We start from the raw sequence: 13,709 nt of genomic DNA, 5'->3' as shown, positions 1-13,709 counted from the left end.
ATTGTCCGACTTCCCAAGTAACTTTCAAACCATGCACAACACAACGAGCATAATTCATAATCTTTCAATTCAGAGCGAACGATGGAGAGGAGATCGCCTCCTCTCCAGTCTTCGCTCTGCTGAAGTCGAAAGAGGTGGGAGGAGCTTCCACTTCGCCCTTTACGTGTCACCAACCATAGGAGGTGTTTTGCCCTACCACCAACTTGCGGAAATGCTTTCTAGCGGAACCGTGCAGGCATGGAACTGCTCCCCCTGAGAGAAGGTAAACGGAGGAAGAGAGAATACACTCTTGCCCTTTCCACATTTGCACCTCGCTCTCGTTGTGCTCCATGGGCCTGCTCTACGTCACAGTCACGTGACACGTGCGTGTGTCACCGCAAGAAAGAAGACGTTGGAGAGGACGACGCGTGTCAGGATAGGCCGAGACTGAACGTGAGCACCGGCTGCGGTTCTCACACAACGCAATTCTCCATATGACGGTTCGATTGACGAAGCAAAACGCAGCTTGCAATATACCCTTTTCGAAACTGCGCGCTATCTAGTTGATTTGCCAATTATCAGAGTTTCGCTATGTTTCCCGCCAGAGGTTGGCCTGAACTCGACTCGGCGTATACCGAGAACGAGTCGTCGGCGTTTGCCGAGGGCTCGGATCCGCCTCGTGCCCAACAAAATGGAAAACGCCAATGTTGCTTGTCGGCGCCTGAAACGTGTCTCCGACTGCTGTGCTTAGCGTCCTTTTCCGGCCGTGCATCGAAAGTGGTCCCGAACTGGTAACAAATGACGGCGCAAAAGCCGGAGTGTCACGTTGTCAAATGTCGCGATCCTGGCGTTGGGGCGGAGAAGTTCTGGGGAAAAGCATGAGGGAACGCGGTCGCACTCTTTAGTGATTTTTTCCACAATGGTCGTTGTCGTCAAGGTGTGTCAAGCTATAGAAATTCGGGAGAACAAGCGCCGCAAGGAACGCGGTCGGCGACAACGTGACACTTCAATGCCATTTTTTTTAGGACACGCGGTGAGCATCACCTGGCGGATACGCCTTCCGCGTACCATAGTTGGTGGGGTTTTGAAAAGGGTCTCCAAAGTTGAAAGCTGGGCTTTTGGTGCAGGCTAAACATTAAAACAGCGCAGAACGACAAAGACAAGAAGGAGGAAACAACCAAGACGGGACAGGCGCTGTACTTTTCCACTCGAAACGTAACGTCCCACCTGGGGTAGTAACACCTGAAGATGGCCGTCAGGAAGCGCGCTAGGTCCAGCTGGCGTCTGTCCGCGGCTGCGCAGTCCACCAGGAGCGTGATGCGGCTGGCGTTCTGCTTGCGCAGCAGCGACTCCACCATGAAGATGAGCAGTCGGCGCACGTCCTGGAGGGGCAGCCGCCCGGTCTTCGACAACCTGAGCAGGAGCACGTGGTTCCCGTAGCGGTCGAGGTTCATGGGGTACGCGAAGCCCGCGCTAAGGCAGGCTTCGGGGATGTTCGCCTCGCTGAGCTCGTGCAGGCGAGCCTGGGCCCGCCATTTGAGCGACGCGTCTGCCATCTTCACCGCGCGATCGAGGTCAAGCCTGCGCAAAAACGAGCGCACAAAGTAGGCTAAGCATTAAAACGTTTAACGCTATTGACCTTTTTAGTGCCAGACCCCTTAAAGTCCCTTGATATCTCTTTTACAAGTAGCGACAACCAATACAAATGAAAAAGCACATTCCGCTGGAACAAAATGGCGGCATTCAGTTCATACCCGTGCTGTGCGCCACCATTCGCTTCCTAAAGTCAGTACCGTCACGCAGTCGGCGCTTCAAAAAATGTCGCTACTTGTACGAAGCTCTTAGCTAAGAACTCTAAGAACCCTTTCGAGATACTGCCCTCTGCTCGCAGCTCTGGGACTTGCACAATGGCGGACTAAAGCCGCAACGTCACGGCACAATTTATGCGCTTGTTCAGATCAGAAATGTAAAAACACTTATAGAAAAAAATGGAAGCCGCGTACATTTCTCGGTAAAGCCGGATTAGAGCGCAGCTCTTGAGGAGGAGGATGGAAGGGTACTGAGGGGATAGGTGACTCCCTGAGGTCACGTGACCTCAGGGGGGGGGGGGTCACGTGACCTTAGGGAGGGGTCACGAGATCTCAGGGGGGGTCACGTGACCTCAGGGGGGGGGGGTTACGTGAGGGTAACTTTCATAACCCTCATGAGGGTAACCCTCGTGACCCTCGTGAGAATAACCCTCGTGACCCTCATGAGGGAACCCTTTTGAGGGTAACTGACCCCCGCAACCCTCGTGAGGGTAAGTCTCGTGACCCTCGTGAGAGTAACCATCGTGATCCTCGTGACGGTAACCCTCATAACCCTCGTGAAAGTAACCCTCGTAACACTCACGAGGGTACGCCTCATGACGTCATTATGGCAAACTACCCATAATGCAACGCGAGGTTACGTGGCTTGTATGCAACGCGTTGCATGCAACGCGCATGCAACGCGAGGGTTGCATACAACGCGCATGCAGCGCGCGGTTAAGGCCCATACGCACATTCGCGTTTGAGCGCGGTGCGTTCAGTAGCGGCAAGCGGACGCGTTGCGTTGCGAAGACCGCTTGCGCCAAGCTTGTACGCACAGTTGCGTTGACACGCAGTCAACCGCAGTCAAGAGCCAATAAGAACGCGCTATCGTCGCTAGTGGCTCACCAATAGTAAGCGAAATCCAAGGCAACATGGCGGCGCACGGCGACGGCGTCGGTGTTCGATCTTGAGACAATCTCGCCGGCTTCCCCGACGTTTTGTCAAGCTTGAACCATCGCAGCCTTAGAAAATACAGTCCTTGCCGCTCCCCAAAACGAAAAAGCAAGCACTGCGACTTGCGAACCGGATACGTCTCGCCGAGTCGGCCGGGTGGGGCGAGCGAACACGTCACCCCCTCTCCTCTTTCGGCTTCTGATTGGTCGAACGCACCCGAACGCACCGCAACGCTTCGGAAAGTTGAGCGAGTCTCTACTCGCTCGCGTCGCGCTACCGAGCGTTGCGGGAAGGCGCGCGTCGCTCTGCAAGCGACCGCGCCTGGCCGCAAGGACTCCGCAACGCACTCAAACGCGTTCAAACGCGAATGTGCGTATGGCCCTTTACTCCGCTTGCGTGCAACGCGTTGCATGCAATCTTTCCATGCGCGTTGCATGCAACGCACGGTTACGCCGACGGCGACGGCGACGGCGACGCCACTCAAGCCGGAAACGGGCGCCTAAGAGCCGCGCTCTAAAAAAAAGAAAAGTTGAGCGCGCAGTGGCGTTGCAGTTTCGACGCTGTTTGATTGGTCGTCGGCTCCCGGCGTTGGCTGCGCTCTGACGTTTGCTATCTTACGGAATGACTTGCACGTTCCACGATGTCAGTTGTTTCGCCTTTGTGGCAGCGGTTCCGACTTTCTAGTAATCCGCAAGTACCTTCCGAAAGGCGTCTATTATACCTCTTCAAAATAAGCTGTCAATTTTATGTTTACGTGGGGAGCAATGTTTTGTTTTGTAGTAACTCCTGTTCGCTGTATATGGAAAGTTTTGTTTAGGGGACTTCTGTCTGGGTTTGCTCTTTCGTTGTTTCAGAAAGGTGAATCTATAATGTCTAACCTCGCACTTTATGAAAAAACTGAGATCTAGAAATAATATTGAACTAATTTAGTAATAAATTAGCTAAGAAAAGTCCCAGTTCGGAATACAAAAATGGTGACTAAGGTCACTCTAAAAGTGCATCCCCAGAATGCCAGGGTGGAATGCCACATAGCATAGAACCGTCTCGAAAAGTGTAGTTCAAGAATAAGTATTAAGTTAGAGTCATGCAGACATCAATTAAATTTGAGCCCATACTCTAAAAAAAACTCAGTTCTTGAAAGGTTCTTCGACGTCCTAAGAACTCTTTCAGCTCATGAACAACTCTTTCGCCGCAAACCTTATCGTCCTCTAAAGCACTAGAAAGGCAAATGGGCGATGAATTACTTTTTCGCCTCGAAACAGGGACTTCCAAAAAAAAAAAAAAAAAAAAAGAAATCTTGAAGGTTTTTTAACAATTTGAATCCTAGAATAACATAACATGAACAACGCGAACAACTTCTAAGAGTAATTTTATGACCATATAGTTTTTTAGAACGCATCAGTTTGTCCGCGATAAATAAACGTACTTTAGATAGCACGCCACACTTCTTCCACGATGGACCAAACTTTGTGATCGACATGCGAGAATGAAACCCGGAACTCAGAGGGCCGCGGTCAGACGACCAATACATCGTACAAGACAGTCTGCCTTGTATGACGCTCCTTTCGTTGGTCGTACAAGAACTGTGTACAAGTGTCCGAAACATGAATATGTATATGACCACGATGGCAATATTCCTCAAGGTAGAAAACGGGACATTCCAGCGGGCGGGGGTGTACTAAAGCTTAAGATTGGAAGAAAAAATTTAATGGAAATATCTACTCTAATTTTAAACCGTTACCATAGTGCACTAAGCCAGTCACACTCACAGTTCAGTTGCATTCACTCATTTGGAAGGTCCTGCTTCGGGTCATTCGTTGGTGTGGGCGTATTTTGCCGACGACTGAAGTCTCATAAGCAGGACTTTATCCTGCAAAACTCGGTTGTAAAAGTCGACGCACTTATATGGGGGGAAAAAGAATCAGAAGAGGACCTCAAAAAACGGGACTGCCCCGGCGAAAACGGGACGTCTGGTCACCCTATGCATGAAGCAAACATTAAGGCGGGTTAGAAGAACTCGTCACAAGTCCAGCCGTCACAGCACAGGCCAACTGGCGATAGGTGATCCCGTCCGGTGGGCCAACTCGTCACGGGACATTTCGTACGAGGAACTCTTGTCATGCCGGAATACTCGTCACGCGGAACACTCATATGACAACTCGATTTTTTATGCAATGTGACGAATGAGATTGCCCCGCAAAAGATCACTACTTGGGTTTCGTGATTGGATCAGTGAATATCTTAACATTTGAGTTACTATCAACAATTTTAGTTTCGAGCGAAATAAGTCACATAGCTCCATTCGCGGAAATTTCACGTCGACTCAAAATAATTAGCCTTTTTCAGAGTTTGGCCACGATCGTGGCGCGCCCTCGCGGCAATTGCTCGCAACCCTTTTAGGGGCTTCGTCGTTCGCGCCAGCGACTAGCGTGTCTCCCGGTCCCTGTGATTTCTATGTGTGTTATCTGGCGGTGTTGTTTAGTCTTTCGCAATTGTGCACGTGTCTTTCAGTGGGCGCCTCGCGTGCATCTTTTCTTCCAAATGACTTCAAAGTCCCGCACGGGGTGGTAAATCCACACCCCCATTTTACCAAGCGCGATGCGCAGAAGATGCCTACTAATCACGACAGGCCACTAAACTCTACTGCGGCGGCTCTGAATGGTGTTGTGGACGGCCTCGAATGTTTCTTCTGCCAGTCCAAAGGGCATGGTCCACCTGACTGCAACTGAAGTATAACGCTAGCTCAGAAGGTTAAACACACAAAAAGCCCAGAAGGGCGTGTTTATTATATGCCACATCAAGCTGTTCTGCGAGAGACGACAAAAATGAGGACCATGTTTAACGCGTCGTTACACGGACCGAACTCCAGATCATTAAACAACAACCTTGAAGGCGGTCCAAACCTGACTCCAGACCTGGTGGCCCAATTCCTGAGGTTTAGGAAATATAAAAAACGCTAATTGCATACGTCGAGAAGGCCTTCCTTCAGATCTATGCACACGAGGAAAAGCACTACGCGTGGCGGTTTCTCTGGTGCAAAGAGTCGCCTCACCTAGAGCAGCCTACCCCAGATGTCGAGGTCAGGCGTAGGACAAGGGTAACCTTCGGTACCATGTCTAGTCCTTTTCTATTTGGAGCAACCCCACAGCACCATTCCAAAGGTATAAAAGGCGAGTAAGGCGAGCTCCCACAAACAAAAAAGAAAGAAAAAAAAAAAGAAAAAGAAAAAACATCAGAATATGTTGACGATCTCTTGACCGGCACAGAAAGTCAGGAGACGGCCCAGAGGTTCTACACCGAGACAATCGAAATATTCGGAGTAGCTAGAATGAATCTTTATAAGTGAGGCCCCAATAGCGCAGTTCTAAATGAAATGCTGGAGGACAACGGCGCCGAAAAGAGAGCCATTGGACAGCTGACGGGAGTGGTGAAAGTGCTGGGTATAACGTGGGTGTCGAAGGAAGACAAACAGTCTTTTATGACAGAACAGGTGGTCAAGTTTACGAATAAACGCAGCAACACCAGTCGATTTGTACTCCAGACCACGGCGTGCCTCTACGACCCAATCGGTTTCCTCTCCCCTTTCGTGGTGCGAGCCAAGATTTTGTTTCAGGAAATCTGGAAGACGAACCTGCGTTGGAATGATGCGCTGTCCGGAGAAGTGATGGAAGACTGGAACATTTGGTGCGACGAGCTCATGAAACTGGGGCAGATAAACGTACCCAGGTACTACGACAGTTGACTGAGCGGCATCATAGCCCACCGGTTGTTGCATGTGTTCTCGGACGCCAGCACTTCCGCCTACGAATCGATTATTTTTCTTTGCTCAACTGACGACATCGGAACAAAGAAGGCGACAGTATGGCTTACGAAGTGCGGCGAGACTGGAGCTCATAGCAAGCTTGATCAAACCTGGTCTACCGAAGTGCGTCAAGACATGCCTCGAAATCCAGGTGGACGAAGTAGACGGATTCGATTATCACTTTGCAATGGATAAAAGGAGAGCCATTCGGATGGAATATGTTTCTGAAAACCCGAGTACTACAGATGCAAGCAAACTCAAAGGACGCAAAGTGACACCACTGCCAGAATAAGGAAAATACCGCAGATATGATGACCCGATTGTTGACAGCTGATCGACTGTTTCTGCTTCGCTCTCGTGGACCGAACCAAGTTGGCTACATCTCCCAGCAACCGAACGCATTCGTCAACCAAGAGGGAGTGCTCCGGATCAAAGGCCGTATCTAATCAACAAACCTGACAACTCGTGATGAACGTGAACTCATTGTGTTGTCCAACGAGCATCGGGACTGCACCTTGCTCACGACCGACGCTCCCCAACAGATGATGCACGGGGTGTCACGAGACACTCTCATGCAGCTGCGCGAGAGGTACTGAATCATCCGCGGAAGACAATACGGAATATTCACTGGCGGCCATAGCTGTGTGCGCGAATGCTGAGCGCGTGCTGATGGCGAGCTTCCACAGTTCTTTTGAAACGTGCCTTCCGCACCATCAAGAGTGCCGGTCTTAGCAGCCTATTGATGCGATCTCGTTCTGAGCATGCGCTCTAAGCAGCACCCAGAAATATGGCGTCCAGTGAACACTTCCTATTGGTGAAGAAGGTAATGCATGATGGCGTTACCTGCCAGAGGTTCAATGCCACTCCTGCCAATGCTCCATAGCAGGGACGGAACTTTTGCCGGGTACGAAGCATGCTCATTATGTGGAAGAGCAGAAGTGTTTTAAGGACTGTTTTAGGTATTCGTTCTTCTTGCAAACAGCGCGAGAATGGAACAAGCTACCGGCACATGTCGTGACCGCTGAAACTCGAGAAGAGTTTAGTTCTTTTATTTTAGAACTTTCTGACAGAAGTACCTAGAGTTGTCATTTCATCGTTGTGTTGGATAGTGCATTTTGAGCGCGTGTATTTTTTTGTGTTGTGGAAAATCCATTCCTATCTTGGTCCTGGGTAGGACCGATAGTATTTCAAATAAATAAATAAATAAATAAATAAAAGCCGTTTACAACTCCCTGTAACACCGAATTAGAGCGCAGCTCTTGAGGAGGAGGAGGGAAGGGTACTGAAGTTGATGTCTTCTCTGGGGGGGGGGGGGGGGGGGCGGCGGGGAGGTCACGTGATTTTGGGGGTCACGTGACCTGGGGGTGTCACGTGACCCCCAGAAAAATTTTCACGCTAAATCTGGCGGAAAAATTTTCCAGTAGATTTAGAGGGGAAATTTTCCCGCTAGATTTAGCGGGGAAATTTTTCCGCTAGATTTAGCTGGGAAATTTTTCCGCTAGATTTAGTGGTGAAATTTTTCCGCTAGATGTAGCAGGGAAATTTTTCCGCTAGATTTAGCGGGGAAATTTTTCCGCTAGATTTAGTGGGGAAATTTTTCCGCTAGATTTAGCGGGGAAATTTACCCATAATGCATCGCGCGGTTACGCCGACGCCGCTCAAGCCGGAAACGGGCGCCTAAGAGCTGCGCTCTAATAAATAAAAACCACGCAGGCGGACCTTTTGAAGTGATCGGCATAGACTTTGCGAGGACGATCATACGTGCGAAAAAATGAACTCAAGCGTAAATCATACATGGCTTTATTTACCTGCGCCGTCACGCGCGCGGTGAACTTGGAGCTGGTGCCGGACATCTCGACCACAAGCTTCTGGCTTGCATTCCGAAGGTTCGTGTCGCGAAGAGGTTTGTGTTGCGTCGTGTACTCGTGCGTCGTGCAAGACGGTATCCAGAGACTTGGCCGGACTCTAAAAAAACGCTCCGACACCCTGAGGAAGTCGACCACTTCGCCAACGCGAACATTGAGTGGCGCTGTATTGTTGAGCGGGTGCTATGATGAGGTGGCTTCGAGCGACTCGTCCGATCGGTAAAAGTTGGGCTCAGGAAAGTGATAGGTAAGAAATGTTTGGACTCGAAAGAATTACACACAGTTATGTGCAAGATCGAAGCCGTGGTAAATTCACTGTCTCTTACGTTTGTCTACAACGAGATCGACGATGGCGAGTCGCTCACTTCGGCAAGCTTCCTCACGGGACGAAGGCTGACGGCGCTTCTGGTGGCGGAGATAAAAGACTTCGCTTCGTCACCTGAGCTGCACCGCCAGCTTTGGAGACATAGAAAAGAGTTTCTTTACAGATTTTGGGAGACCTGGCGAGAGCACCGATACGCCTATAAAAGGAAGCAACGGAAATCCGCACCCATTGAGGTTGGACAGCTTGTCCGGCTCACGGAGCCGCTTCCGCGTTTGCACTGGAAGATGGGCAGGATTGAAGAGGTGTTTTTGGGTCGGGCTGAAAAGATTAGTTGATGTGTCGTGCGTTGAAAAAGGTGACTGTTGCTGGAACGACCGGTACAATGTCTCTATCCGATAGAAGCAACTGAAATTTAAAATGGGTTCGAACTCATTCGGTGGAGAGTGTTTTGCAAATAACGTCAAATAAACCTCTGTTGGCGTTGGACGAACCGGGAGGAGAAGCAGAAAGAAGAAGTTTGCTAAGCCGCGCTGGCACGTGCGCACGGGACAAAAACGGAAAGAAAAGAAGGAACGGCGACGATGAACGTGAACGATTGAACGTTTTAGCCTTGTAAGCTTTGAAATGTCGATGTATTATTCGCAGCTTTGTGAATAGTAGTGTTGTTCGTTGTGTTGGAATGGATCGAATACTGTGACGATCCACAGCGACTGCAAGAAGTGCGTGAGAAGTGAACAGAAATAGTGTTAATATGAGTGACCCTGGAGAGATTAGAGGTGAGATGCACACCAAGGTAGTTGTAGGAAAGGACAGAGGAGAGGGGAACCATAAGGCATATATAAAGGACGTGACTGAATGCTTTTTAGTGAAAAAAAAGAGATGACGTTTAAAGATGCTAAGTTGCATTTGCCATATGATACACCATTCAAAAACCGTATTAATATCATTCTGGGGAACATCATGGTTATTTTGAATGTTGACGTCTCTGTACAACACACAATCGTCACCAAAAATTCGTATGTTAGATGGCACAGTTGTTGGAAGGTCGTTAATGTAGATAACAAAACGAAGGGGTCCGAGAACTGTACCCTGTGGGACTTCAGAGGTCACATCAGTAGTGTAAGATTAAAAATCACCAGTTACGGCAAATTGTTCACTAAGGGTTAACAAGTTACGAGTCCAGGAAAGAGTTAACAAATCTAAATTAAGAGTGGAGAGTTTGAATATTAGACGACAGTGGGGAACGCGATAAAATGCTTTTGAGAACTCTAAGAAAATAGCGTCGGTTTGAGAGTCAGAGTTGGTGTGAAGGTTAAGGGGTGAATTCAAGTTTTTTATTTATTTGAGCGCAGCGCCCTTCGCTTCTGGAATACGGTTCTCGTCTGACAAAACACTCGTGTTGGCCAGCGACTCACATGTTTAGTTACAACGTGATGTATCTTTGTAGATAGGGATGTATAAAAAGGAAAGGCCGGGGGGGGGGGGGGGGCGCGCCACGGCAGGAGTTCGCTTATAACGCTTCGTGGTGTAAGGCCGGTCCTGGTTACCTCATAATAGCGATCGAAACTCCCACTTCCAGTGATAGGAAGTTTTCGTAGACCGTTTTCCCACCATCCGCTATCTCTCCGGAACAAAGACGCCACTACTGCACATGCGCGGCGCTAGCCTTGCTTGTAGAGTGTCGGATATCGTAGCGGGTTGCGGAGAACTTTGCGGGACAGCGGGAGCGATGTAGGATAACTCCCCAATTTCTGTGTTTTTCAGACCCTGACAGCGGCCGCTTGACCATAATAGAGGCCTTTTAGTAGACCCTATACATGGCTTGCACTGATGTCAGATTGCGTACTTTTGGCCACCATAAAAGAGGGAGAGGGAACTTACTTTTGAAGGAATTTTGAGTGCGGGGTTAATCTTTTATAACGTTCTGGGAGGAGAATAGCGACGCATGGGCAAATCTGGGAGACACAAGAGAGAGTCACCCTCTGGTAAGATTGTGACTCTCTCTCTTCTCTCCGTCTTCTCTGGTGGCTATCGGAGCACTCTTTGGGCGGGCCTGGGTGTGAACAGCGCGTTGGCGTAGACTTTCGCGTTGCTGGTTGAAGCTCGTGCTATCACTTTGAAAGGTAGATTGAGCACGCGACTGCTAACAGGGAGATTTCGTACATCGTCCCTTTCGTCCCGCAACGCTCTCCAGAAACCACTATGGGATGCGGAACTCTGCAGTGAAGGCCAGCGACGGGCATGCGCTCTAGCGACGTCTTTGTTGCGAAGAGTACAGCCGAATAGGAAAAACGATCTGTGAAAACTTCCTAATATTGCGCTTCTCCGCTGCCAAGAGATCGCATGTTTTAAAGGGACATTGACAGGGTATTTATGCTCGCCACGGGTTTTATTTGTACATGACATATGAGAGCCCAATTACCCAGAAAATAATTCGCGTATCGAAATTCGTTTTCTTTTCGTCCGAAAACCGCCCATCGAGAGCTAGCCGGTTCAAGTCGCGCTCACGTGCCGTTTTCTCACAACCACCAAATATAATCAAAGTCGCGGGTCATCGAAGGCACACACGCAACATTAAAAATAGAAAAGAAATACAAAACCCAATTTTTTAGACTTCTAAAAATCTGCAAATACGTTGATTGGTAAACAAAGGTAAAACGACGTATGACAGTCACGTGACTTCAGCCACCTATCGCCTCCTATATTTTTCCTTTCCAGTCCAGTTTAGTTTTCGACCCATTGCATTCTTTTTATTAAAATATACGTGTAACTGTAGCAATATATTAATTGGGTACACTTTTGACACCATAATGAATCGCCTGGCAAAATATAAAAGTTACATTTTGGGGGGTGACAGTGTCTCTTTAGGTGAACCGTTGCGACACTTACACCTCCTGCCTGCATTTGATGATGAGCGAGTTATCCCCAATTTTTTTGTCGAGTGATTATGTATTTCACACTGCCGGAGTGTTACCAATAATTCAAACCTCTCGCGAATAGGCAAGCAGCTGTCGGTGTACAAAAAAAAAAAAAAAACAAAAAAAAAAAAAAACGGCGCTTTGGAGCATAACCGAATTCGACAGACGTCGCGGTGTCTTAGGCATCGTCGACCCAAGTGCCGCCTTCGGAATTCGGCCTCGTAGACGCTTTGCAGCAGATGTACATGGGCGCCGCCATAACCGACCTTCATTTTTTGTTTCCTCTTATTACGTTTACTTCATTTCATCATGACCACAACAGGGCAAGTTATTGCCATCTTAGATTCTACAGCGTACTTCTCCCCAGCACTGGCCTTTGTGGAAGCTCCTCAAGACCCACTTCACTGGCTCGTCACCTGGCTAAGACCGCAGTAATCTGGCGCATTTGCAAAGAGTCTGTGCTTTTGCCGTGGATTGTGCGGCTTAGAAAATTCGACTTCGGCCATACTTGAATAAAGATGTGTAGCCACGAGGCAATGAAGCTACGTTAGATTTAAACTGTCAGACTTTGTTTCTGAGATCGCAGGACACTGGGCAACCAGTATGTCTACATGAGGTACATTTCTTCAGTGAGGTGCAATTTGTGGGGTACAACTTGTAGTGCAAAGGGACTAAAACAAGGGTTCTAAAATTAGCGGCTGGGTATAAAATCCAAAGGATTGGCACTTAGTCCCAATGACCTAATGGTCCTAAGGGTCTAAATGCGGGGGCGGTATACGGTTAGAGGTCTAAATGGAAGGGCGCAACGTCCCAGGGGTGTAAATTCAAGGGCGGAACGGCTAGTCCTTGGAGTTCAACTTTGAGGGAACAACGGTTTCTTCCGCCCCTGTATGTCCTTCAGGAGACAAAAGGGGGGGGGGGGGGGGTGCATGCATTTGCTTCTTAAAGGACTATAGCCGCGCTTCTTTCTTTTTTCTTTTTATAGTGTATGGTGCCCTACGCCGTACTCGGAGTGGTCGTCTTGCCAGACTGTATCATCGATTAACTGCGTAGTTATGTTTCCTGTATTTTTCTTTGTTTATCTATTTTCACGTGTGAGCCGTGTTATTCTAAGGATAGACATTGCTAGCTTTTAAACACGTTTAAATCGTGCCTGTGACGCTCCCCAGAGGAGCAACCACTCTGTTACAAAAAGTCTTTGCTGGAACTGAATACTGAATACTGAGCAGACGACAGAGTGTGTCGTCTACTTGCTGCACCTATCGGGAGAGGGCGCCACAAGTGTAGAGTCCGTTTCGCCACGTGACTGCATACCCACATGCAGCTGAGCAGAGTCACGTCATGAAAGGGCGGCGTTTGATTGGTCCAACGAGCACGCAGCTTCTATACAGCATTCTGAGGTTAAGGGTGAACAGAGTACGCATAGGTTGCAAGTGTCGCCATTGCTGGGCACTGACGGTTATTTCCACATACTGGTTGCTTCGCAACTGCAACTTGGGCGGTGTGAAACTAACACGGTAAACTGAGTGCTCCAGGCGCATAAAATACTGACGTGGCCAGAAATGCTGTCACATTCAAGCTATGTAGAGACGCGTTCCGGCAGCTGTGAAACGGCGCAGCCCTAACCGACCTTCACTTTTTGTTTTCTTATTCCTGTCGCATCACTTCATCACAAGGGTAAGAAGACAGAGCATTACCCTTTTAGACACTGCAGGGTCCTGATTTCCAGACATCCTTTGTATGTTCATCAACACTCGGTTCAGCAACTGCCAACTGGATATCTGAGTGAGACACGAGAAGGTCAGCAATGGCAGCCCCAATTCGGCTTGCGCGCGTCCATAGTTCTGAGCTTAGAGCACACATATAAGGACTCGCTGGATACCTGTTGTGCACGATGAAGCGCCAGCAGTACTCGTCGCTGCTGAGCAGGCGCTGCTTGTCGTCCGGGTGGTAGCAGGCCGTGTCCTTCCTGCGGGCGTCGCTGAAGAGCCTCGCCCTGAAGGCCTTCATGTGTTCGCTGGTGATGTAGTAGCGACTCTCACCGAACACGTCGGGGTACGGCGGCTGAGGAGCCAT

At 49.1% G+C, this 13,709-nt stretch overlaps 1 protein-coding gene across 1 annotated transcript in view; it reads right to left on the bottom strand.

The window, feature by feature from the left end:
• The window catches only part of LOC8038260 (motile sperm domain-containing protein 2-like), a 32,947-nt gene extending 19,238 nt beyond the window's left edge, over nucleotides 1-13,709 (bottom strand). Inside the window, exons 1-2 of the mRNA XM_029990059.2 lie at nucleotides 13,516-13,709; nucleotides 1,207-1,560 (exon numbers count right to left, since the gene is read on the bottom strand). Of these exons, the coding sequence (XP_029845919.2) occupies nucleotides 1,207-1,560; nucleotides 13,516-13,709 (548 nt within the window). The remainder of the gene's footprint in view (nucleotides 1-1,206; nucleotides 1,561-13,515) is intronic.

This window comes from Ixodes scapularis, unplaced genomic scaffold (assembly GCF_016920785.2).
Source record: "Ixodes scapularis isolate PalLabHiFi unplaced genomic scaffold, ASM1692078v2 PGA_scaffold6__148_contigs__length_123643588, whole genome shotgun sequence".
Taxonomy (NCBI): Eukaryota; Metazoa; Arthropoda; class Arachnida; order Ixodida; family Ixodidae; genus Ixodes; species Ixodes scapularis.
Note: the sequence above shows the minus strand (reverse complement) of the source record. Positions and strands in the feature narration are given on the sequence as shown.